The 26,920-nt window shown below is 47.0% G+C and overlaps 1 protein-coding gene across 4 annotated transcripts in view; it reads right to left on the minus strand.

Moving 5' to 3' along the window:
* Window positions 1–26,920, minus strand: part of ASTN2 (astrotactin 2) — a 694,556-nt gene that overhangs the window by 468,445 nt on the left and 199,191 nt on the right. For 2 of the 4 annotated variants that reach the window (XM_081150627.1, XM_081150625.1), the window contains exon 4: window positions 17,434–17,586. The exons of 1 other annotated variant lie outside the window; for it this stretch is intronic. In XM_081150627.1, coding sequence (XP_081006753.1) covers window positions 17,434–17,586 — 153 coding nt within the window. The remainder of the gene's footprint in view (window positions 1–17,433; window positions 17,587–26,920) is intronic. One more of the 4 variants, XM_081150624.1, reaches the window with a different exon arrangement.

Consider the following 26,920-nt stretch of genomic DNA (forward strand, 5'->3'; position numbering starts at 1 on the left):
CCTGTTCTCTAAGGTCATCTTGTTTAACTTTGGACTTGGACTTCCCTGGGAAGGAGTTTCCCTTTCTCCTTATGCACAGTGCCAAGTGACGGTGAGTTACCATATTTTTTTCTCCCGTCTCTGAAACAGGGCTGCCTGTGCTTTTGCATGTAAGCAGCGGTAACCACGGCAGTTCACACAATGCCTGGCACATAACACTCACACAAACACTATTCGTTGAACTGAACTGAATTTACAGAAATTAAGGAGACATGATTTGGGACCCAAGATGGCCTCTGGGTCAGTGTGTGACCTTGGGCACACCACCGCCCTTGTCAAGGAGTTCTTTGTCAAAAAGGAGATTTCTCAGGCCTCTTCCAGCTTCAGGTCACAGCTATAGTGTAGCGGACAGACACATACACTGGGAGTCAGTAAACCAGGGTTGGGGCCCAGATATGCCCCCCATTAACTCACGGACGCCCTCTCTATGCCTCAGTTTTCTCATCAGCATTATGGGTGATTTCTAAGTGCCCATTTCCCATTCCACAATCCTGAATTTCTAGAATATTTTATTTTAGGCCTCTCTGGGGTTCAAGGTCAAGGCATGTAAGCAGTGGCCACATTTTACCGGAGGCCTCTCAGTTCTTACTGGATAAACTCTCCCGTAAAAATACACAGTAATAATGATCATTAATATTGCATGCAATCGTTAAAGTAAGTAGCATCGTATTACTCTTAACTCAGATGGTATCTTTTAGCTGAGAGTCTGCTGATGCTTTAGCAAGAGGAATGAAGGCAAAGAGGGATTGCTATCCGAGTCACTCACTTCAATCTTCCCTGCCTGCACTTTCAAACCTAAAGGGAGGTGGCCTAGGTAGTGAAGACAGCCCTGGATTTGGCTTGAGAAGCTCTGGCTTCACTGCCAGGTTCTTTTACTTTCTAGCTGTGTGACTGTGGGCAAGTGACTCAACCTCTCTGGGCCTCAGTCTCCTCATCTGTGAACATTTCTCTGCTCACCTCCCAGGGTTATTGCAAAGATCACCTCAGATAATTGATGTGAAAATTGTAAGCCCTTAGGCTCTTTGCAAACACAGGCATTGCCATTCTGATATTCAAAAGCAAACGGCACATGAATATTTTACAAGCATGGACTGGGGCAGGTTATTTGCAAAGTATACCCATCCAATGGGGTTTTATAAGTATACACTCCCTCTCCTTATTACGATCTTCCTAATAATCTCTTTCCAAATCTTATCTTCAAACTCCCTTTGTCTCCCCTGTCATTTCTTCTTAATATCTCCTCTCTCGTCTAGCTATTTATTACTGAACGCTGGGGTGGCATTTGAGGAGACAGTTAGTTAGAAAAACACACAAATACATGTTTTGCACAGAGGCATAAACAAAATGAAGCAAAGACACCTCGATTCTAAGCTAAGATATTAAAAAATATACATCTTCCTTGTGGGTCTGTTGGAGCTGCTCATATTAGTGATACTTAGTCTGAAATTAGGTTTAACAACTGTTCCCCACAGGTGGCCTCAAATCCATCCACATGTGGCACTAATGTGGGAAGGGAAAGAAATGAAACAGGCTTGGATGCATTTTTTCCCCCTCTTAAAAAAAAGTATAAGGGTTTTTACAAAGCCTTTTGGAGTCTCTCTTGGCTCAAAAAGAAATCCTTTAGCCATTAACGGCTCCTGCAGCGAGGGCTTGCGAGCTGCAAGATTATGACGAGGGTAAGCATTAATTAAATCTAACTGCGAGAGGATAATTAGGTACACATATCCGTCAGGGCAAGTTGTCACTATCCAGTAACAAAGTTGGACACCAACTCCATCAGCAGAACTGTCAGGCGGCTGTTAAAAGGATATAAATGTGTCCCAAAAGTATCATTTCATTTAGGGGGGGAAAAATTGGATTGCCAAGGATTAATGAGGCGAGGGGTTTGTGTTTTCAATTGGATGTAAAATGCAAACCAAGTAAGTTGTGATATAATCACTTAACCTTAATGTTTAGTTACATTTGGGCTTCTAACACGTGGTGGGGACAATTAGGCCTCGTACATCAAACCAACATTTTCCATCACAAAATGAGATAAAGGTTAGATTTTTTTTTTTTTTTTAAACTAAATTGCACAAAAGTTTACAGCAAAATCATAAAATCTCATTTACACAGATGGCACATTCTTAATAATAATTAAGCAAGAAAAATGAATGCAAATCCCACCAGGGTGATTAGGGGATTCAGGGAAGGGCCCTTTCTGTGTGGCTGCCTTTATTGCTGCCAAATTTCGGTCTAACCCCGGAGGCCTGCGTGTGTGCGGAGCCTCACACAGCCGGTGTGAATGCAAGCGCCGGAGGCAAGCTCTGTGACCGGGCAGGGCTCCGATGCAGGAGCAAGGACAGCCGGCTGAGAGCAGACAGACAGGGTGACGTTCACCATGGACTGTGGGCAACTTAACTTCATGTCTCTCAACATCCGTTTCTTTTACAAAATAGGGTTATAGAAGGGTGGTTACAATAACACGTTTGAAAGCACCTACAGCCTTGACTGGCACAAAATAGGCAGCAATCATTGCTGTTGTTCCCCATCAGATATCTATCCCAAAGTAAGAAATGGAATAAAAAGAGACCACGGCACTGACTCGGGATGCGAGCCTCCTGCAATGTTCTCTCGGCTGGGGGGTCACGGGCAGCGATGGCTTCCAGCCAAGGCGAGGAACAGGAGGCCTGACTGGTTTCACTGCAGGCCTGGTGGGCACCTCAGATGGTCAACCCCAAGGTCATTTCCTCCGATGCACTCGCAACGATTTGTAATTGTTGCGCCTGAACGCTTCCTTGCTTGATGGATCGCCTGTCCGTCTCCTCCTCTGTACCTTGAGTCCATAGAGACAGGGGCCTCGTGCGTCCGGCTTTCCACTGCCATCTCAGGACCCAGCAGGGTGCCTCACACCAGGTAGGCACTCAGCTGAAGGATGAATGAAAGTCACCTTGGGGGTCACACACAGGGATGCAGCGGGAGGGGCTGGAATCTGGGAAATGGGACTCAGCAGCAGCAACAGCAGCACTAGAGACAAGTTAGGAAGGATTCATCCTAGGCAGGGGGTGTTCCGGGGACACAGAAGCTGGTCTTAGTGAGAATGAGGCCAGAGAATCTACCAGAGCCTAGCCTTTCTGGGATGCTGTAATTATCAGCGTAACCACCTAGCTCAAGATCTTGTTATTTCCATGTAGTCCCGCCTGAAAGCAGAATTTCTGCAAGATCCTTCCCCATCTTGGACTCTACGAACTCGGCGACTAACCTCACAACATTCTACTGAAGGGGATCAGACCGACCCTTCTCAGACAACAGCGTTGGCGAGGTCACCCAGCTAACAGAGGCAGTCATTCCCCCAACCCTCAAAACTAGACCACACAAAGGGCCTTTGTATTTCCGGAAGCTATCCTAATAAATGCACTATTTCTATGGCCTGAAGGAGGAATATGAGGCATAGGGATTGAAACGAAACCCTACCCCTTTGTCTTGACAGTGACCATTTTTCTGGCAGTGTTCTCTTTCAACCACAACTGCTCCACAATACCTTCCCCCACAGAAAGCAAAATCTACATAAACGCAGTGCACGCAGATTGCTTCCCCCTCCTACCCCTGGTTGAAAAAAATGTCTTGCACAGAGATAAAAATTAAACCACATTTAGTCATCAATGTTGCAAAGAATCATCATGAAAAATAAAATAAAATTTCATGAAATGGGGCCAAAGCTGGAAAATTGAAGTTATAAGATGTCAAGACCTATAAAGAGAATTTCTCACTTCCTGAGAAAAATCATTAAACTCTGACTCTTGGGGACAGAATTGTATAGGTGCCCATTTGATTATATTTTTAATAATACAGTTCAATTTATCTGTATTATTACTTTGCCTACTTGATCTAAGAGGAAGATCTCTGTAAAATGTCTCACTTTGATTATAAATTCATCAACCTGTTGCACTTCTCTCAGTTGTTTTCTTTACACATTTGGAAGCTGTGTTGTTCCTGGATGTGAGCACAGAGTTCACTTGTCTCTCAGTGAACCATCCTTTTTGTAATTAATTAATGATACTTTTATTCCTAAAAAACACACCACACCTTTATTTTGCAGATGACATGATTTTTAAAGAAATCCTCACCTGAGGACATGCTTATTGATTTTAGAGAGAGGAAGGGAGAGAAGGAGAGAGGGAAGAATTATTAATATGAGAGGAGAAACCGATCGGTTGCCTCTCACACCTGCCCCAACTGGGGACTGAACCCACAACCTGGGCATGTGCCCTGACCAGGAATCCAACTCCCAACATTTTGGAGCCAAGGATGATGCTCCAACCAACTGAGTCACACAAGCCAGGGCAGATGACATGATTTTATTTTTTAATTTTTTTTAGTTTTTTAAAAATGTTTTTATTGATTTTTTAGACAGAGAGGAAGGGAGAAGGAGAGAGAGAGAAACATCGATGAGAGAGAAACATCAATGGGTTGCCTCCTGCACGCCCCCTACTGGGGACTGAACCCGCAACCTGGGCATGGGCCCTGACTGGGAACGAAACTGGCAACCTCTTGGTATGTGGGATGACCCTTAACCAACTGAGCCACACTGGCCAGGCAGATGACATGATTTTAATATATAAAATCCTAAAGATTCCATCAAAAAACCCTCAGATCTAATCAACACATCCAGTAAAGTTGCAGGACACAACACTGGCGTACAAATATCGGTAGCATTTCTACATACTAACAGTGGATTATCTGAAAGGAAAATAAAGAATATTATTCCACTTACAATAGCATCAAAAACAATAAAACACTGGGAATAAATTCAACCAAAGAGGTTAAAGATCTCTACACTGAAAACTACAAGACGATAAAAAAAAATCAAAAAAGACTCAAATAAATTAAAAGGTATCCTGTCTTCAAGAATTGGAAGGATTCATCCCGGCAGCGAAGCTCAGCAGTTGAGCATCGACCTAGGATCCAGGAGATTGCAGTTCGATTCCCGGTCAGGGCACGCGCCCAGGTTGGGGGCTCGATCCCCAGTCAGGGGCGTGCAGGAGGCAGCCGATCAATGAATCCCTCTCCCTTCCTCTCTCTGAAATCAATAAAGACATATTAAACAAAAATTGGAAGGGTTAATATTGTTAAAATGTCCATACTGCCCAAAGTCATCTATAGGCTCGATGCAATCCCTATCAAGATTCCAAAGGCATTTTTCCAGAAGTATTTTGCCAAATATTTATATTCTCCCCCAGCTTTCATTTGATGAGTATGTGGCTAGTATATATTTTTCCTTTTCTTTCACTGTCAGACTTTTGTGCCTATGTCTTAGGAGATCTCTAAACATCATATAGCTGGGCTTTGTTTAATACAATCCGTCCCTGAACTTTAACAGGCATGTCCCACTTCCTGTGATCACTGATCTCTTGGCTTATTGCTGCAATGTCACCTTCCATTTCTTCCCTCCTTGGCTTTCTCCTCACTCTCCTCCCGCCCACCTTGCTGCCCACCTGCGTCACCACAACATCAGCTCCTGAACTCAGAGCCCAGGCTTCGCATTTCCTTCTTACTCCTGACACCTGAGGAGTTGCCTTCCTACATTTTTGAGATGAACTTACAATTATTAAAAAAGTTATCTTTCAGCCAGCGTGTGGTATGCGTGCGTGCGTGCATGTGTGCGTGTGTGTGTATGTGTGCGTGTGTGTGTATGTGTGCGTGTGTGTGTGTGTGTGTGTGTGTGTGTGTAAGGAAGCAGGACACCATCAGCTTTGGTGCCATGCTGTGGAAGGTTTACACAATCTGCCAGCTTTCTTTCCATATAGGAACGGGAGTTTTGGTTACAAATAAAAGCATTTCTGTATTTAAAAACATGTATTCTAGAATTGGAACTTTCTCCCAAAACACTGAAGCCCAATATATACATATAGACTAGGAGCTGAAAGAGCCCCAGCTACTCAGCAACACCCCTAACCCCCCTTCCCCTGCATGTCTATTTGGAGCGCAGCTTGAAAACTCCCGCTAAAGGCTCCTGCCCTACACCCCACATCCTCAGCATGTTTAACCATGGTCACCCCACATCCTCAGCATGTTTAACCATGTCCACCCCACATCCTCGGCATGTTTAACCATGGTCACCCCACATCCTCAGCATGTTTAACCATGTCCACCCCACATCCTCGGCATGTTTAACCATGGTCACCCCACATCCTTGGCATGTTTAACCATGTCCACACCACATCCTCGGCATGTTTAACCATGTCCACACCACATCCTCGGCATGTTTAACCATGTCCACCCCACATCCTCGGCGTGTTTAACCATGTCCACACCACATCCTCAGCATGTTTAACCATGTCCATCCCACATCCTCGGCGTGTTTAATCATGTCTATCCCAAATGCAGGAAAATGCAAAGCGTCTCTTTATAAAAATCTTCTAAGAGTCTTACCATTTGATTACAGTTGAATCAGAAAAGAACCCAAGCTACCAGCTTCCAACAATGTGTTTTATCCCAACTCCCCAACAGTCAATTCCATTGCGAGTTACATGGCCCACATGATTTTACATGTTCGAATGGCATGAAAAGAGGGCAACTGTGTATGCCAGGGGACTTCCATTCTAGTTCCTGGCTTCTGGTTCCTGTCTGTGGCTTGGATGAGGCCTCCCCTCTACCATTCTTGACATCTACAAGCAGGTCAGATTAGAGGACCTTGAAATTCACGTCCATCTCTGATGGACTCAGAGGACACTGGAAGTTGTGTCCTCCTAGCATGTGCTTGGCAGCCTGAGGCAACAATGACTCTGAGGCATGAAAGCTTTGCCTAAAGTCACGCAGCAATTAGACAGCAATATGGATCTAAGATTCTCCAAGTACAAATCTGAAATGCCCCCTTACACTGGCGGGGAGGGGTGAGGGGTGGGGGAGGTTGCAGGCGGAATCTGGCCCTCTGCTTGTTTTTGTACTGTTCACAAGCTAAGAAGGGTTTTTCATCGTTAAGCGGTTAAAGCAAATCAAAAGGAGAGTATGTTAAGATGTGAAAATTATATGAAATTCACATCTCTGTGTCATAAATTCCAATTTCATTAGAACTTTATTATAAAAAAACGGTACTTTATTATTATATATTGAATTTTATCAATAAAAGTTTCTAGAAAAACTGTTCTCTCATTATATAAGTGCCTACATACTATCCTCAAGTTTCCCTCTTGGTCAGCAAGGCCTCAAATATTTTCTAACTGGTCCTTTACTGAAAACATGGAGCCAGGATCAAAACCTACTGCTCTTCCACACACCACAAGCCAGGCTGTGTCTCACTAACAATGGCCTGAGGTCAAAACCTCTTTAGCACTGTTGAAGAGAGGCAAGGTAGCAGAGGTACAAAAAAGTATACGACATACCTTGGAGATATTGCAGGTTCAGTCCCGGACCACGGCAATAAAGCCAGCCGTAGCCTTCTAGCTGGTGGAGGCTCATGCCTCCCGTTTGTAAAAATCACAACACCTGGGGAGCTCAATAAAGCCAGGGCAATAAAACAAGGTGTGCCTGCAGTCTTTATATCAGCTACAAAAAGATTAGGGTCAGAGATCGGGCCCTCCCTTGACCAGCTGTAACACATTATGGTTTTGTCACATAGTTGAGCCTCAGTTTTCCCATCCACAAAGTGGGAATGATTGTGTTAACTTATAAGCGTGTGAGGATCAACCCAGGTTTTACCAGAAAATAGAGGCTTCACAGAATATCAATACTTACAGGTTTCACAGTTCATCCCAATATTTTGTCACTTTCTCCTCTGAGGAATGAAGTCTATTCCTCTACTCCAGGGGTGGGGAAGCTTTTCCTGCCAAGGGCCATCTGGATATCTGTAACATCATTCATGGGCCATACAAAATTATCAACTTAAAAATTCGCTATGGAAAAAGCTCCTAGATTTATTGAATTTCCAGTCTCGCCTGCGTGGCCTTGGTAGGGCCAGACCAAATGATGCTGCGGGCAGTGTGGGGTCCTCGGCAGGGCGTTCCCCACCCTGCTCTATTCCTTGAATCTGAGATGGCCTCAGGACTTTCTAACAGCCACAGAATGAAGTAGGAATGAGGTGTGCCTTCTGCACTTAAGCCTCAAAGGCCTTGCAGCTCCTTTTCTTGCTGTGTTTGGAGTCGTCCACATGTTACCCAGCCTCAGATAGCTGGCTGCCCACAGGTACATGACCTAGGACCAATGAGCCTGCCCCTCCCAGACCAGAAGACCTGCCCAGCTGAGCCCAATCCAAATGCTTGAATTAAGAGCCAAATAAATGGTTGCTGTATTAAGTCACCAAGTTTCAGGGTGATCATTTACCACAACTCTCACTGACAGAACACCAGACCACTCTAATGAAGGAAATATCCCAGAGTGGTGTCCGCAGGAGCCACCAGGACCTTGTCCAGAGCCTTGCATTCAAGGCTGTTTGCAGTTGACTCTCCACCAGGCCAGACCGGGCCAGGCAGAATGAACTGACAGCCACCTGACGTATTTCAGATGAACAAAGAAAACCGCCTGGAGGAGACATACATTTTCAGGAACGCAAACTTCTCTGAAAGACACATCAGGGAAGATTTATGGAAGCAGCTGTGTGCTTGGACTACAAATCAGCTCCCCTACGCCTCAGCCCAACACGACCTGGGGATGGCTGGGTAGAGTGGTACCGGCCCTGGCAGCATCTCTTAGGAGGAGCCCAAAGTCAAGAAAAGGAAAACCAGGGCCCCTGGCAAAAGGCTCCCAGATCAAATATGCATGTCATGCCCCATCTTTGAAGATGCCAAGGCTCTGATTCTAGAAGGCAGTAAATCTGTGGAGTGCTTTAAAGGAGGATTTCCATAGCATTCCAACTCATTCTCCTAAAGCACGCTCCCCGGTGCCGGGGATGGAATCCCAAGATCAAGCCCTTTGCTGGAGGACCCACTGAAGGTAAAAGCTGGGTTCAAATCAGGTTATCTGACTCCAAATACAAGACTTCACATGAGATAATAAATGCTCCCAATCAGATTTATAATCAAAGACCATTTGAGTTGGGGGAGGCCTGTGGAAAGGATCTAGCCCATCACCTTTGCTTTCCAAATTAGCAGCCAGGATTCATTAGTACTTACTGTGTTCGGTGTGGCCTGCGGAGCACTTTGCATACATTAACTCCTACCCTCCTAACGAGGCTCTCGGTACAATTAGCAGCTTGGGTCACGGTGACTTAGCACAGTTAAGTCACTTCTCAAAGATCAGCAAGTCAGAGGCAGAGCTGGCAGATGTGTCCACCTGGACCTGACTGCAAAGCCTGAGCTCCTTTCCACAAAGCCACGCGGCTTCTTAGATGGGAACACTGAGGCCTGGGGAGGGAAGGTCTTGTCCAAGATCATGCAGCCCATTTGGCTACTCATCCATTAATTCATCAAGTGTTCGCTGAGCATCTGCTCTTTGTCAGGAACGAGGCTGGTATGTGGACGCAAGACCTGACCTGGAAACAGTTGCTGTACTTAAGGAATTAATTAAGGGAGAAGAGAAGTGGCCATAAATTACCTTAATGAAAGGTAATAAATGACAAATATCATAAGGAGCATGGGGAAAAGGTTATCAAAGTTTGGAGGAAGTTTGTGTGGCTTTTATTTGGGAAAATTTTGAAAAGACTTCATGGAGAAAGTGTCCTTAAGATTCTGAAGGACGGGCAGGTTTTTGGCATCCGGCAATGGGACAGGGAGGAAAATCTAGCTGGGGAAATGGCACAGAGGTAGAGAAAAGGGGTTTTTCACCATAGATTTGGGGCTAGACTCCAGGTACCTGGGGTCTAGCCAGTCTTTTTCCTATCCCTCTAACTCCCTCACGGTTTCAAGTTGAATTTTATTTTGATTAGTCAGTATCAGAACTTCCTTTGGCAAAAGGGGCAGCAAGCTCCGCCCAAGCTCCTGGGTAGGAAGGGGAGGCTGCTGAGGGGGCACAGGGCTCCGGGAACGAAGATGGGGACCAAAGGAATAAAGGAGGGGTCCTGTTGGCTGCCTGTTCGATAGTTAAGCAGAGCAACAGCCAGATAAGGCAAATGATTTAAAGCCATTAATGTTTCTGAATGTTTTCCCCAAGTAAGTGAATAATTTATAGCCAGGTACTAATAAACAGGAAAAAATATATTAACATCTGCCTGCACGCTGAGGCCAGTGTCTCGGCATAAAGGAGCACATCCATCGGGCTCACCCACCAGGGAGCATCAGCAGCCGGGATGCGCCTCTCCTCTGGGTGGGGGCACAGCCTGGAATCCTGGGGGGGAGTTCCAGGGCCTGTCTCTGCGGCGGAACTGGTGTCTGCCCAGCTCACCAGCATCTTCTTTGTTCACAGTTTTCCCCAGATATTCCCATAATGCCCTGCACAGTGTCACTCCCATGTGCCTTCCTGTATTGTCTTTCTTCTGCCAGCAACGCCTGCTCCTGATTAACACGAATGCATTCTTCAAAGCCCACCTCCTCTGTGAAGCCCCCTTTAATGAGTCTCCCAGTCTAGGAAGCAGCCCAGGCCAGCCCACACCACCTTCTCAAGTATCCCATTGTAGTGCAAATGGCCAACACCCTGCCCTTCACTACACCATGGAGTGCTGAGGGGCTGAGATCTGGGTGGCACACCTTATACACGTATGACACACTGAAAATGTTGAGTGAGTGCCTTAAAATCTCATGGAGCACTGGACAGTGACATAGCCACTGGGGTTGCCTCTGCTGAGGACGTGGCACTGGATTCCTGGGGCCAGAGGCAGCCCGTAAGGGGCCAGTCCTGACTGTTTGCTCAGAGAGAGATGCCTCGCTTTCCAGAACCCTGTAGCTCCTAAACACCCTCATAGCAGCACAGATACTAACACCTGCCAGTGCAAGATAAGCTACAACTTCTTTCCAGTATTTAGACTAGGTGCTTGCAATTTCACAACTCAAAGGTCTAGGTCTGACCAGCTAAGACTAAAATTCAAGTCTTTGAAGAACTAAACTGTTGGCTCTGTCAGGGCTCTGAATTCACTTCGGCAAGTAAATGAACCTAAGTTTCAATTTTCTCTTTTGTAGAATGAAATGTGGGAAAGTTTTTAAATGAGATATACTTGATGAGCACAGATCTTAGAACATACTAAATGCTCAACAGATGCTCATTGCACCACATCTTGTCAACCCTTTGTATACCAGGAAATCTCAACTATTTCCTTCTATCTATCCATTCATCCATCCATCCATCTATTCATATATTCTTCCATTCAGGCAGCGCTATTCTATGCCAGTTCTGCGTTAGGCATTTGGGATACAGGGAGACATAAATCATTGTCCTTTCCATTGCAGGACTGTCAAAGTAAAGAGGGAGACAGATGTGTCCACATGTATTTATGCTGGACTGATTACGATTAGTGCTGTGACAGAAGGTAGCATTCCAGTGCCTAGAAAAGGAGTGGCTCGCTCAGCTTAATTAGGGTGTGTGCGGGGTCTTCACAGAGAAGACTTTGAGACTGAATTTTGAAAAAATGAGGATCAGTTTATTGCCTGAAGAAGAGAGAAGGGAGAAGAGGAGGGTATTTCAAGTAGAGAGTGATTGGTGCACACACTTGGGAGGCGTATGGGGAGAAGGGAAAATGGCCAGTGTTCTGGAGGCAGCAGAATACAGCGGCTTAGGGCCTGAAGGGGGCCAGAGGGAGGCTGGAGTCCAGGCGAGAAAGGAGCTTTGTGTAGTAGGCTATGGCTACTTTTAAATCCTATTAAACAACATGCCCTTCATACTATAGATTCTTGCTTCTAAATCTGGGTAAATGTATCCCTAATGGGTAATGATCCTGACAAAATTAATAGTCATAATAAAATAGTAGTGATAAAGGCAGTAAACAATAAAGTAACAGAGTCCACGGGTTCAATGTGGCTCCATGCTCAGTGCTTTACGGCAATATCTCATTTGGTCCTATGGACACCCTTTGACGATGGGACATTACCATCCTAGGATAATCAGCATAGGATGGTTCTTCCTGGGATGTCCATGTCACCTTAAGACCTGAGAGACTGTTAAATAATTCAACTGACAAATAATTTAATAATTTAGACTAAAACAAGCATATTTTATGAAATAGAATGTCATGGATTTTTTTTTAAAGATAAAACCTGGGATTTGGGACTTTGACAAATGTCTTTTGAGCTCAGCTGCAGACCCTCTGGGGTATGCTGATTCTCATCTGCCTTCACTGCAGGAGCCTCCAATGCAAGTGACAGAATATCAGCAAAATGTTCTGGGCAGCAGAGTGACATGGATTTAGTGTGTTTTCAGAAGATCACTCCAGCCGTCAGGATGGAAGATGGGTTTGTGGATGAAGAGGCCGCTGCAAGAATACGACGGTGGGTAATGAAACCTCAGCGACGCCAGAGGCAATGGCCCGGACACAGGGGATGGATGTGTGCGCCTCCGGAAGCCAAATGAGTGGGACCTTGACGACAACCAGAAAATTAGCTTCTCTTTACTGAGGGTCAGCTGTGTGCCAGACACTGGACCACACATTCTGCAGGCATTCTCTCACAACCTACACATGATTTTGGTATTTTACAGATGAGAAAATGAAGCTAAACAGAGCTGCTTTTGCTTAAGATCATTCCATTAGCCAATGGTTGAACTGAATTTCAAATACAAATTCTTGCTTTTAAAGACCACCGAACCTCAGGAATCCCATCCTCACATCCCAGGAAGCCTTACCCTGTTTTATTTGAAAGTCAAGGTCTCCTTTACAGTGCTCACGGACTCAGGGGAGTGGCTACCCAACAGCTGCCCCATAAAACCCCACCACGAAGACAAAGGAGCCGCCAAGTCCTCCACGGCCTTCCTGTCTGCCTAAGGATGACGCGTTTTGCATCCACCAGGCCTCTCGGGAGGAAGCCATAGCTACAAGAACACACTGGAGCCGCCTTCAGCCACGTGTTTAATTCCATGACAACAGCTTTCCTCTACTCATTCTGCTGCTTACCTCTGGGCACCAGGGGCTGGGCACGAGGCCTAATGAAGCCAAGAGAGGCCAGGTGCTCCCGCTCTGGGCCAGAAGGCCCACAGCCACCTCAGTGGCAGGAAGGGGAGAGGGACAGTAAAAGACTGAGGATTTAGCCCAGCCCGCATGGCTCAGCGGCTGAGCATTGACCTAGGATCCAGGAGATCGAGGCTCAATTCCTGGTCAGGGCACATGCCCGGGGTTGTGGGCTTGATCCCCAGTGGGAGGTGTGCAGGAAGCAGCTGATCAATGACTCTCTCATCACTGATGTTTCTATCTCTCTCTCCCTCTCCCTTCCACTCTCTGAAATCAATAAAAAATATTTTTTTAAAACAAAGACTGAGGATATAGGACACCGTATCTGGGATTTTTGATGATCAGTGGGCTAACAGAGCACTTCCAAATTTGTGTTTCTATGTTTGCTTCTGTTCTTCAAGATGCTAATAAATGTTCCGGGGGTAGGGGCCAGGGAGGATAGTCTGGGGTGAGGATGGTTTTGCAGACATTGAGGTAAACAAAGAAATCCACCTCTCCGTAGTAAAGGACTTCCCAGGGTCTTCAAGAGTCTAAGGTACATTTGGAAATTCCCAAGAGAAAGAGGGCATGTGCAAATCCCCAAAACTTTTATTAACCATGAAGTTGCTTTGTCCAAGAAAACCTTGAGGACCCGTGGTGGGGGGGTGTGAGCTGGGGATTGCAGGGCTGGTGCCTACTCTTCTTGGACTCTGTTGCAAACACCTTACCCAACCTGGCAGTAAACTCCCAAGCTCAATGTTATTAAGCCATTTTAAAAACTGTTTTAACAGCATCCTCTTAAACACATTTAATCCACTATGCGTCAGTGAGTCTGTTTCTAGGAGAAACAGGGCTCCCTGGAGGTCGGCACCAGGAGGCTTTGGTTTATCCTGGATCCCTCTTAAACATCCACTTGAAAGTTATAAAACTGGGCCACTTTCCAATAATCTTTGATGTTAATACACTCATTTATTCAACAAATGTTCATTAGACACTTTTTCTGCATTTGGTTTAAGAATATGAAACATATTTTAGAGAGGAAAATAGTAAACAAGCAAACAAATAAAAATAATTTTAGTTCCTAATATTATGGAAGAAGTACAAAAGGGGGGTGTAACAGCAGCAGGCTGAGGGTGGAGAGGAGGGGACCGTCGGCTGGGGTGGGCATGGAAGACAGTTCTGAGGACTTAACATTGGAGTTGAGAGCTAGAAGGTGAGAAGGGGCCGGGCAGCCAGGAGAGCAGCTGGGGAGCGAGAAGAGGCCTGGGAAGGAGAAGGGACAGGCAGTTCTCAGACTGCGAAGTGGAGAACCATTTGCTGTGTTCTTGCAACAGGAAGGAAATCCTTGTGGCTGAAGCAAAGGCAATGCCAATGGAGTGAAGAGAGCAGGAGCCAGACCCAGATGGAACAGGGTCTGAAGCCAGGGCCAGGGGTTCGGCTTATCTTCTAAGGATAAAGGGAAACCAGGGAACGGTTTTAAACAGACAAGTAACCTTATCTGGTGCATGCTTCTGAAAAGGTTACTCTGGCTGCTTCAGGGAGACTGCATCTCAAGGAGGGTACAGTTGCAAGTGGGAGTTGAGAGGTGGCAGCGGACATAATGGTGACAAAGGCAGAGAGGACAGATCGCAGATGCATTTAGCGGGAAAATGAATTTCTTCTTGCATTTTCTTAGGCCCCATTTAACTTGTAAATTAAAATAACTTGATATCTAATTAGAGTCTAAGTCAAACAACAGATTTTCTTTAATAATCTGACTCTGAAATTCTGCTCTAAGAGAAGGAAACAGATTCCAAAGTAAAGGCCAAGTTTTATGCCAAAAAGAAAAAAATGTTCCATGTGTTACTGTTTATGATGGTGAACTATTAGAAAGAGCCCAGATGCTGAATGATAGGGGCCTCGTTAAGACAGCTGTGGTGCATAAAAGGAAACTTTTGAGGGGAGAATTCGGTGACATAAAAAGTGTTTAGAATATGACACTAAGAAAACAAATTCAGGCCGGTAAAGAAGAGGGAGCTGTTTTGGGAGAGATAAAGGAGGGTGATTCTTGGTGAATGGTGGAGGAAGAAAGATGGATAGGTGTGGCTGAGCAAAATTACAAGTGACCCTGAATGTCCACCCAGAACAAATAAAATGATGGCATTTATTCAGTTCCTGACAAACATTAGCTGAGCATTCCAAGGTGGTCTACACTCATCATTTAATCAAATTTTTTACAGCAATGCTCTGATGTAGGGATTCACATCCCCGTTCTACAGGAGAGGAAACTGAGGCTCGGACACATCCCATGACTCTTCTAAAACCATGCAAGTGGAACCTGACTGGGCTGGGATTAGCACCCAGATATTGCTGACCTCAAAGAAACTGTTCTTTATCACTCAAATGGTTCAACCTGGGGTTGGCCACATGAGTTCCAAAAAGGGACCTCACCATCAACTTCTGCCTTGATTTAAGACCTCAGCATAATGTGCAGATTTTGATTTTTCAATGGATACAGCACTTCACAGGATTAAGACATAGACATTCTCTCAACAAATAGCCAGTGTCTACCGTGTGTCCAGGCACTGATTTAGGCCCAGAAATGGGAAGGTGAATCAAACCATAAGATAACTCCCGCTTTCAAAGAACTCTCTGCCTAGCTAAGGAGAGAGCCATACAAAAGAAAAGCATATTACTAAAAAATGAAATCAGTGTTTAACACATGTATAAAGATACTGGAGAAGTCACGCAGGCGAGAATTCAGACTGACTTCTGACTGTGACCATTAGTGATGTCTTCATGGAAATGTGCCATTCAAGTGAAATTTGGAAAGACAGGTAGGGCTTCGCTAGCATAGAACACAGTGGCCTCATTAAAAAGTCTGGAACTCAGACTGCTTAATTCTTCCTGGCTCTAGTGCTTACTAGGGTATCCCTCTGGCCAGGTTATTGAGCCATCTGGGCCTTAGTGATACCATCTGTAAAATGGAAATTATCATTGTATCTGCTTCTTTAAAAAAGAAAGAATAATTTATTGATTTTTAGAGAGGGAGGGAGAGAGAAGAGAGAGAAACATCAATGTGAGAGCATAATATCGATCGGCTGCCTCCTGCACGTGCCCCGCCGAGGATCGAGCCCGTAACCTGGGCATGTGCCCTTGACCAGGAATCAAACTGGAGCCCTCCCAATGCACAGCACGATGCCCAACCAACCGAGCCACACTGGCCAGGGCCATTGTACCTGCTCCTTCCGGTTGCTGAGGAGCAAATGAGCGAAGATATATACAGCATTTAGCCTGCTGCTTGGAATAAGTGTCACTAGGTGACAACAATTATTCACAGGGTCCAGACAGGGAGATCTGGGGCCGAGCGAATGGTATGGAAAAGAACATGGGAGTGAGTGGAAAAGATGGATTTAGAAGAGACGGCAGAGAGATCAGAGCTCTGCGGAGGCCCTGACGGTCCTCTTCATAAGCCTGAGCACTTCTGAAGGGGCTGGACAACCCCTGAAGCCGGGAGAGAGGAGCAGTGACGTAATCAGAGCCAAGTCAAAAGGAACTGGAGAAGTGAGAGGCAGAGAGGAGAGAGCAGCTGGAGGCTACTGCGTGGACTGAAAGAAATGAGATGAGATTTGGGAATCGGGCAGTGCTGAAGGGATCTGTCCCATCCACAAAGTCACACAGAGGGTCAGAGGAGAAAGGAAGGAGGAGGGAGGGGGAACGGGGAGGAGCGGGACAAAAAAGAGGTAGTGAGACCAGGAGGACTGAAGGGGAGGAGGCAGCGGAGGGGGAGGGAAGATCTACTTTCCATTGCACAGTGGGCTGTGTGCTAAGATGTTACAGCAACCCGGTGAGCTGGGCACATAGCTTGAAGGAGCAGAGTGACCCGCCAAGGTGACACTGCTGGTTAATTTGAATTTGAACAGAAATGCAAATGCAAACTCAAATGTGAACACAAATTGAATCCGGCTCAGAGTAATTTACAGAGCTCCTGCCCTTGACCACCACACTCTTCAGGCTGTGAAAGAATGAGCTGGAACCTTGCTGGGGATCCCAGCCTGAGGGTCCCCGCATGAGAACACTCTGCCTCTCTTGCCATCCCCAAAATGACACCAGCTTCAACTGAAAGAGCATCAGCCCTGCTCAGGCCCCGGGATGGGCACTTTCCATAGAGTACTGCAAATCTTCTCAACCACTCTGAAAGGCGGATGACACATCCCCATTCGCAGACAGGCGGCTGGGCTCAGAAACCTTAGCTCGACACCCAGGGGCACAGGCACAGTGTCCAAGGCCTCCGCCGAGACGATCCATCAGGGAGACAGTGGCACGAGTCCCATGAGCACAGGGAAGCAGGGAAGGGGGCCGGGCTCCGGCTCCTTCTGGTGCCATCAGAGCCCGGGCCCCGCGACGCCCTGGCAGGAGGTGGTGGCAGAGCCTACCTCGGGACTTGCTCCTCCGCTTCCGCTTCCCGGCCGAGGCGCTGCGCGGCGCTGGCTGCAGCTGAGCGATCTCGATGGGCGTGTTAGCGCGGAAACTCTCCTTGAACTTCTGCATCAGGGACTCCACTGTCTCCTGCGTCGCCTCAGCTGCTGCTACAGGGTGGGCAATGGGGCTGAGGTTAGGGCTTGATCCACCCCCAGTCCCTGGAGGACTGGGCCTGGCCCCCCTGGAGTTCCCTCCCTGACCCAGGGATGAGACAGAAGCCACAGGTGCCAGTACAGATGAATGTACTGGCTTACGCACTCACTTCTTTTCTTTTTAAAATGTATCTGTATTGATTTCAGAGAGAGGAAGGGAGAGGGAGAGAGAGAGAAACATCAATGATGAGAGTCATTGATCGGCTGGCTGCCTCCTGCATGGCCCGTACTGGGGATCGAGCCCACAACCCAGGCATGTGCCCTGACCGGGAATCGAACCATGATCTCCTGGATCCTAGGAAGATGCTCAACCGCTGAGCCATGCCGGTCAGGCGCCGCACTTATTTCTTGAATACCTATTATGTTCCAGGCACTTCCTCCAACCCTTGTGATATGGTGGTGAAAAGTCAGACACAACGCATGATTCAAGGAATGCAGAACTGGGTAGTATTGTGCCAAACCTCTGTCAGGGAAGTACAGAGAGTGAGAGGAGCACCAAGAAGGGTCATCTCTCTCATTCTGGGAGTCAAGGCAGGCTTCCTGGAGGAGGCAACATCTTCACTGCAATTTTAAGAATGAGTGGGAATGAGCAAAGAAAGTAGGATCAGGGTGCAGTTACTAAAACAGATTTGGGATAAGAGTGCCTTGGGTAGAAGGAAAGGCATGTGCAAGTATCTGAAGCCACAGAGAGCATGGTGCCTGAGAGATGAAAAGGAGTTCAGCGCAGCTGGAACAGAGCAAGCAAAGAGGAGGTGAGGCTGGCTGGAGAGGTCAGATCACCCTGTAAGTCGCGCTCAGGAGTATGGATTGTATCCTAATGGCTAAAGTTCAACACTGAAAGGTATTAAACAGAAAATTGGCATGTTCAAGTTAAGTCCCTTTGTTAAAAGTTGTAAACAAAAGTATGGACAATCGGAGCAGAGGCGACGAGAGAGGCTAGTACAGAGGCTTTTGCAGTAGCCAAAGGCAATGGTGGCTTGAACCCAAACAGTGGCACTAAAGGTGAACAGCAGAATGGGTCAAACAACATTCTGGGAGACAAAACTCTGGTATCGTGATATGTAGATCACTTGGTACGATATCCCCATTTTACTTCAGTATATATACTTAAGAAAATTAAGGCCCCCCCTGCAATGAGGCATACAACTCACTCCAAGCTTGCATGTGGCAAAGTCCAGCCTTCCAACTCCTAGTCCAATGTTCCATTTATATCAATACTGTCCAATGGTTTGTCAGCAGCCACATTTCCACAAAACTTCAAAACTGAAAATAGTAGAAAGTTGCAGAGAATGGAAAAAGTGAGGTCAGTCAGGGAGAGAAAAAAAGAAGATAAAAGGAAAAACACCAGAAAAGCTTGAAAAGGAAGGAGAGAGGTCACATAAAAGGCAAGGAGAGGAAAGGAGAAAGAAGAGAAGGAACATGGCTTAGTGGCCTCAGTGCCTTTGTTCTGAGACATCCCCAAAGAGAGCCCCGACTTTGAAATCTTCAAGCGTGGCCCTCCCTCCATCTATGTCTTCAGAACCTAGGAAATTTCTCCAGTTGGAGCTACTTGCTGTCTGATGCCAAGAGATGGGACAAGCCAAAAGTTTTTGTTTCTTTGAAGGGGTTTCACTAGACTGGTCAAGGAAGGCTTCTGAGCATCCCAGCACCGATGTCTAAGGAGCTCCTGTTTCCCCAGGAAAGTGCATCAGCTGAGACAGTGTGTCTGCAGGGCTGCTCATACCCAGAAGGCAGGTCTGGGCCTTGGCTCTGCGAGAAGCCCCATCTTTGGGGAGATAGTGGAGAATCATATTTGCTATGGAAAAGACAAATGACAATACGAACAAGCCATGGGGTGGCATTATCACTTCCTCGCCTGCCTGTCTTGCCCTCTCTCTCCCAGATAACCTCAGTCAAGTCTACTTAAAGGTGAGCAAGATCACAATCCTGGGGACCCTCCTCCAAGCCTGTGACGCAGAGCCCTCCAGTGAGCGGCTACCGTCCAGTTCTGAGAAGCACTGTCAGGCCCAATCCTGATGCTTTACACCCAGATAGCAGAGTAACTTGCCCAAAGTTGTAAGAGTTATGCTATTCTGTGGTCAAAAATCTAGAGTAACTTAGTACACAGCCTGCTGTGTATTGAACTATGTATCCCCAAATTTCATGGCTTGGAGCCTTAACCCCCAAAGTGACCTGTGTTTGGACACAGGGTGTTTAGTAGATAATTAAAATCAAATGAGGTCATACAGGTGGGGTCCTAACTATAGGGTTGGTGTCTTTATAAAAAGAGGAAGAGAAACTCTCCTGGTTGTACACACCAAAGAAGGGCCATGCATGGGAGCACAGGGTAAGGAGACGGCTGTCTAAAAGCCAGAACCCACCCACGCTGGACTTCTGGCCTCTAGAACTGTGAGAAAATGCATCCACCCTGTTGTTTACGCTAACCAGCCGCGGCGTGTTGGTGTGGCAGCCCAGGCAGACGAAGGCACAGTCAACGTTGGAGGTAAAGGCTTCAACGAACATATGAATTTGTGGGAGACACAGACATGCAGCCCAATACAAGGTACCATGGTGAAAAACTAACAACAAAAAAACCCCTCTTGATGCCCACTGTATGGACAGGAAGGCTAATATCAATGAGCTGATCGACGCAGAACCCCCTCTGGGTGCTCCATGGCTCCTTCTTTGCTGGCTACCAGTTGGGTGTGCCCAGCGGGATGCTCTGCAGGATGTGAGAGGACAGCCTGGGGCCCTTTCCTGTCTGTGTCCTATTTCTGATAAAGACAGGGACCCTCCACCATCACAGCTTCTGCCCCCTTTTCACAGACCCCGTTCTCACAGGCTCCAGTAAAACCCTTTCCTGTCCCTGCCCCTCCGCAGTGCTAGGGGTGGGAAGCGGTTTCCTGATAATCGTGTCCCCGGTTCCTCGATGCCCCAGGTCGATCTTTTTCACTCTGCACACACCTCTATCAATAGTCGCTTCACTGAACTTTTCCTAAAAACCCCATATAAAGGTGCTTTCTTCGTCCATCTAGAACCTGGACTGATGATACCTCAAGCCTTTTCATCATGGCTCTGACCTTCGGCAAATCCTGAAGGTCAGCTTCTCCCAGTCCTGTTATTTCTGCTTTCCTTTCTCCCAAGCTGATGCAGATGTGACTGGCGGCGGGGGGGGGGGAATACGAAGACGCATGGAGAGGGAAGGTTTGCTCCCCTGAGCTGCGGGGCTTTCTGGTCCCGACTAGAGCAAATCCCTTCCATCTGTTTGGCTGCTCTTGCCTCGGCGACAGTGCCAGCAGCCCAGACAGGCTGAGAGGGGGAAGCGCTTGTGCAAAGCCCTCCATGGCCTATCCCCTGCTGTGTGCCATCCTCCCTCCCGCCCCAGCCCTCCCAATCCCATTCGGTAGCTCTATCAATATCAATGTATCAAGTTGTCCAAACAAGCCACATTACCTCCTGGTACCCGCGGAGCTCTGCCTCCCCAGAGCGGCAGATCGCGCGCCCCGCCGCCGGGCTGAATGCAACAGATGGTGCTCGATCTGAGCATGGCGGCAGGCCCGGGAGGGGGGAGGGAGGGAGTGGGGGGAGCCGCCTCTCTCTAATTGACATATGAGGGATTGTCAAGTTTAATGAGAATGAACCACTGGGGCCTGAGCAGAGAAGGCCTGGTCCTGGTCCCCTAGCCACGAGAGAGGGAGAGAGAGAGGGAGAGAGAGAGCGCAGAGGAGAGGAAGAGGGAGGAGAGCGGAGGAAGGGAAGGCAAGAACGGAAAGTAAAACTGTGTTGGATAACGCAGGGCAGGGGATAGGGCAGGAAGAGGTATGGACCCGTGGAGAGGAGAGGACAGGGCAGGAAGACTCTGGGAGAGAGAAGACAGGGAGGGACAGGGAGGACAGGAGGGGGCACAGAGAAGGCAGGAGACGACGAAGGAAGAAACAAAGGAAGGTGGCCCCCCGAGTGTCTTTGCCAAGGCGCTAGGGGTGTGCCGGCTTCCAGACACCAGGCCAGCTCCTGCGTGACACCCCACCCTGCAGGACAGGCCCTCCGCGCTGCGCCTACACTGATCCTCGGCCATCCTGCAATCAAGCTCTCTCCTGCTCCTCTCCCCCGCTCGCAGCCTGGGGTGCTTTACCACTAAGCCTCACACGAGTTCGGGTCCAAGTTCCTGTATCACCTTTATCACCCTCTTTAAGTTTTCTAGACTCACCCAGGCTACGTAGAAAAGAAACCCACAATTCCTGAACACCGCCTCTGCCAAGCAAGAAGCCTAGGATTTCCTGTGGTTTCCCACTGATTCCTCCTAACAACCTTGCGAGGTAAGCATCATTAGCTGCCGTTCAGGAAGGAGGAAACAGAGACTCAGAGAAGTAGATCATCGCCCAGGGTCGCACAGCTTAGACATGGCAGAGCTAGGATTTCGATCCGGGTGACGGGGACTCTGATGACATGGGCCCATGCGCTGTTATCACCCTACACATGCTCTTTCTGGCCTGCCTGGTGGGTGGAGATGGTTATCTCAGTCTTGGAGTTTGGATGTGACCTGAGAAGTGACGCTGACAGCCCAGCGCCTCTTAAATCATCTGGGCAAGTTGCCCCAGGCAACCTGGCCCTGGCTGGAGCCAGGAGCTCATCATGATTGGCGGCTGACCAGCCACGCAAGAGGAACTTTGCTCAGTGTCAATGGTCAAGACTGTTCAACCTGGAGGCGCTAAGTTCAGCTCATGCCCCATCTTCCCAGTCTGTCTCCTTACAGAACTAGGTTCAGAGAATCAAGACGCACGTGGGCATTAGTTGGCCATACTGTCCAATGCAAGTAAAAAGGGCTCCAATGTAAACTCTGCCATTGTGTAACCTTGAGTCACCCCCTTCTCTTTCACAGCCCTTGGTCTCCTCCTCTGTACATGTCTGCGGGGTCACTGGAGGATTGAAGGTCATTATGTGCATAAACTGTCTCACAGAGCGTCCAGAAGGTATAAGTGCTCACCTTCTCTCTCCCCCTTCAGCTTCATGACTGGTCAGTCCATTCACTCATTCATTCATTTTGAAAGCCATCTTCATTATAAAATATCCACTTCGGAAAGTGTTTTAGGGGGTATATCTTTCCCCTTTTATTCAGATGGGAGCATAGGAGCACCAAAAGACAAAGTCGTGATAAAGATAAGCAGCAGACCAAGGACTCTCATTCAGGTCTCCTATTTCCACTATTTCCCCCTGTTTTCCCAAATTCTAGGACAATTTTGGCCTCAGCTCTTGTGATGCTTAATGTATGTGGCAACGTGTCTAGGCCATGGAACCCAGACATTTGGTCAACCATTATACTAGACTTTTGTGTGAAGGCATTTTTTAGTTGAGATTGGCATTTAAATTAGATTTTGAGTAAGGCTAAGACTATTCTCCATAATGTTGGTGGGCTTCATCCAATTGGTCGAGAGCCTTAACAGAAAAAAGACCACCCTTCCCCCAAAGAAAAAGGAATTCTGCAACAGACTACCTTCAGATTCGAGCTGCAACATCAACTCTTCCCTGGGTCTCCAGTGGACCAGCTTACCCTGAAGATTCTGGACTTTTCAGCCTCCACAATCACACTAATCAATTCCTTAAAATCAATCAATCAATAGAGAGATTGATCGTCACGGTTCACTTATAAACAGATTTTTCCCCTCAATAAATACGTAGAGTCAAAATCTATCTGTGGATTTTCTACTGTGCAGGGGGTCAGCATCCCTAAGCCCCAGGTTGTTCAAGGGTCAACTCTATAGAGAGAGATGGGATGTATGTATATCACCAATCTATACCTATAGCTCATATTGGTTTTGTTCCTCTGAAGAACCCTAATACAGACCTCAAATTGTATCCCCAGGCTTTGGGCTGCACACACTCAAATGCCAGGGTTGGAAGGACGGAAATAAGAGGACAGCTCAGTCCTAAAGTACACCTTAGCTGGCAAGACCTGATCGAAATGCAAAGAAACATGAAATTTGGAAGTGATGAGAGTCCAGTCACTGACCCCAACATTCCATCTCACATAGGAGTCACTGCTTCATGACAAGAAAAAAATTAAAATAAGAAAGAAAACAGCCAGTGTTCCTCGGCCAGATGAGAATATTCTACCCGCAGAACACGTTTAAAACCTAAGAACACATTTTTAAAAATGGCCACCTCTTCCCAATCTCAGGGATAAAACGCTGATGGATAGAATTTTCTCACTTTGTAGTTTTTTCTCGCACATGTTTTCGCAAACCTTTGATGCCTGGCAGAGCTTATCTTCAAGCAAGTGCCTGCAGACAAGACAAATGAACAAACAGCCACCAGTACAAATTGGAAAATGTAGAAATCGCCTTTTCTTACGTCCACGATCTGGGGCCTGGCCGTGGATACTGCAGGCCTGTAGGGTGCTCGCAATTTCTGCGGCAGAGCTGCATCGAGTTTGAATGACCGAATTAAATTCAGTGATATTTCCCTCTGTTCTGTTAAAAAACACGGTCCCTTCCAGGTTCTCTGGAGCTGGCTCCACTGTCCCTAACCAGGACACAGACGTCTCTAAGATTCTTCCTTCCCCACAGCCCTGGCCCTGTCATTCTAAATGTGAACAAAATATGCTTTCAATAAGATTGGTGCAGTGACCACAGGAACTGCACTCTTTGGTTTGCAAGGCACTTACGCCTCTTTCAAATAACGCTGTCCTTACAACCTCCCATATTACGGAGCTGGAGAAGCAGAGAAGATTTTCAAAGGTCTGGCTGGAGCTGATACAACAGGCCAACAAGTCCATTCAAGAGAGAAAGGGTGACCCGGCTGGCACTGGCTCAGCGGTTGAGCATCAACCTAGGATCCAGGAGATCAAGGTTCGATTCCCAGTCAGGGCACATGCCCGGGTTGCAGGCTTGATCCCCAGTAGGGGGTGAGCAGGAGGCAGTCGATCAATGACTCTCTCATCATTGATGTTTCTATCTCTCCATCTCCCTTCCTCCGAAATCAACAAAAAAACGTATTTTAAAAAAAGAGAGAGAGAAAGAGAGAGAAAGGGTCCAGTGACTAGACAGGCTGGGACAAAGACTCCTTGGTCCCTTACTACCGCCTTGGTGGCAAGGCCCGGCTATGGAGAGGGTGCTGGAATCGGCCACAGCTTGGAATGTCAGGCTTGTTTCTCACCAGCTAAGAGATGTGGGCAAATCACTGGACTACGCGGAGCCTCAGCTTCTCCAAGTGTTAAAGTGGGGTTTGTAATTCCAACTTCATCAAGCTGGTTTTGGATTAAATAAAATGTTAAAATGCTTACCACATTGCCAGGTACAAAGTAAGGATTTTCACGATGAGAGTTACTATTATTAGTGCCCAAAAGATCTTAAGGCATCAGTCATGGCAAATCTGGATTTTCCACCCAATCCAGTGGCCTGTGCATGCCCAGAATCTGATGGGACTCACAGTCACTAGCCGTTTCCTCTCCTAGATTCATCCCTCTGTAAATGCCCAGGAAGGCCATACGTGTGGCTCAGCTCTCCTTGTCACTGGAGGGCACCTATGTCACACATTTGGAATTCTACATCCAACACCATAACTGAGCACTGTGTCAGAGGTGGACACTGGGGACACCGTGATGAGTTGAACACTGCCCCTTCTTTCAAAGGTGACGCTGTTTACTGGAAGACACAGGTCAACACAATGAAAATAGACTGCTAAATGTCTAGACAGAAAGAGACATGTGACAAGAACACTGAAAACGTGTCCTCTAATTCCTTCTGTGAGCAAAAAGGCTTTGGAAATTTCCCAGAGGAGATGCCGACTCTGCCGAGCCTTAAGGACTACGGGAACCAGGTAAAGAGAAACATCAGCAGGCGGCAGGGGTGAGGACTGTGGAGAAAATGCCACAGAGTCTGGTTCTGCTACAGCTTAAAGTGAGAGACGATTTTATTACCCAGGAAATCCATCTCCGAGCTTGGAAGAAGGGCTGACTCACCCAGATCCCAGCTCAAAAAGCCCGGCTATTTTGAGAGTCCTGCTCTCCAGTCTCACTCTCCTCTCCTGCACCTGTTACTGTTAGCTCAGATACACAGGGTGTGTGACAAACTTGGGTTTAAATCTCCATTCTGTCACTTACACATTATGTGACTTTTGGGTAGCGGGTATGCTCCTTAACGTCTCTAAGCCCCAGTTCCTCATCTGTAAAACCTTGAGCATAAACGTCCCTCAAGAATTGTGAGTTTTTGTAGGTTTTTTCCACTTAATTCATTGCAATAATATATGCAAAGTTTTAGCACAGAACCCCAAATGGATTAAGCACTCAATAAAGCAGAGCCTTTATTATCATTACTGTTATCCGGCTTAATTGAGATAAGCTTGTATGGGGGCCGTGCACCAAGTCAAAGCTTAATACAGGCTAAGATCTCCATTTCTATACTGGATAACTCATGGCCTTTGATAAAGATTGGACTCTAATTCCCTGTTGTCCTCTCATGTATAAATTTTACACCATCCCTGGCCCCTGTAACACCCAGGGATTCGGTCTCCACTACTTCAGCCCATCCCCATCATGGCTCTGCCTTGGATGTAGCCATAACCTGGGACCTGGATATGGCTACAACACGGATCCTGGAAATACAGCTCCTGCTCGCAGTCCTCTGTTTACTTTCACAGCAGCGCGCTGTGTCACACTCATCGAGTCTGTGCTTCGACCTCTCAAGGATCAATCACCAGGTCATGAATTTCAGTTTTACTGTGGCAAGCACTTGGGAAGATGTATATCTGTTGCTGATGGTGTAGCTCCATCATTATGAGCCAGAGGAAGTTGTTTTTCTGGCTGCTGGTTGGCAGAGAGGGGACAGTCCCATGCTCTTACCCCTACGCCTTTCCTCCCCAGAAATTTAACTTCCTCTTGGTTTCACTTCTCCCTCCAAAGAGTTACCTTGAACGTCTCTGGTTTCTCTTACAGCAAAGTTCACCTAAACATGCCATCCCAATTTGCCACGATTATCTCCTTAGCCACGTAATCACAACCACAATAGTAATAATAACGTTTACCGTTTATGGAATCTTTATAATGGGACAGGTTTTATTTTAAGGTAAGTACAGCCATCATTTAATGTAATTATCACAACTGACTGTAGTCTATGGAACTATTAGCCTTGTTTCTTCACCACGCCCTGCACCCACACCCTGGATAAAGCCCCCATGTAGATGGGAGTGTACCTCATTGATTGACCTTTGACTGGTGCCTGGCTTTGTGACTTGATTTGGCCAATGGCATGTGGGTGGAAATCAACATGTACTGGTTATGAGGCTGGGCTTCCAGAGGCATCACATATTTCTGCTC

Source organism: Miniopterus schreibersii (assembly GCF_964146895.1).
Source record: "Miniopterus schreibersii genome assembly, chromosome: 11".
Taxonomy (NCBI): domain Eukaryota; kingdom Metazoa; phylum Chordata; class Mammalia; order Chiroptera; family Miniopteridae; genus Miniopterus; species Miniopterus schreibersii.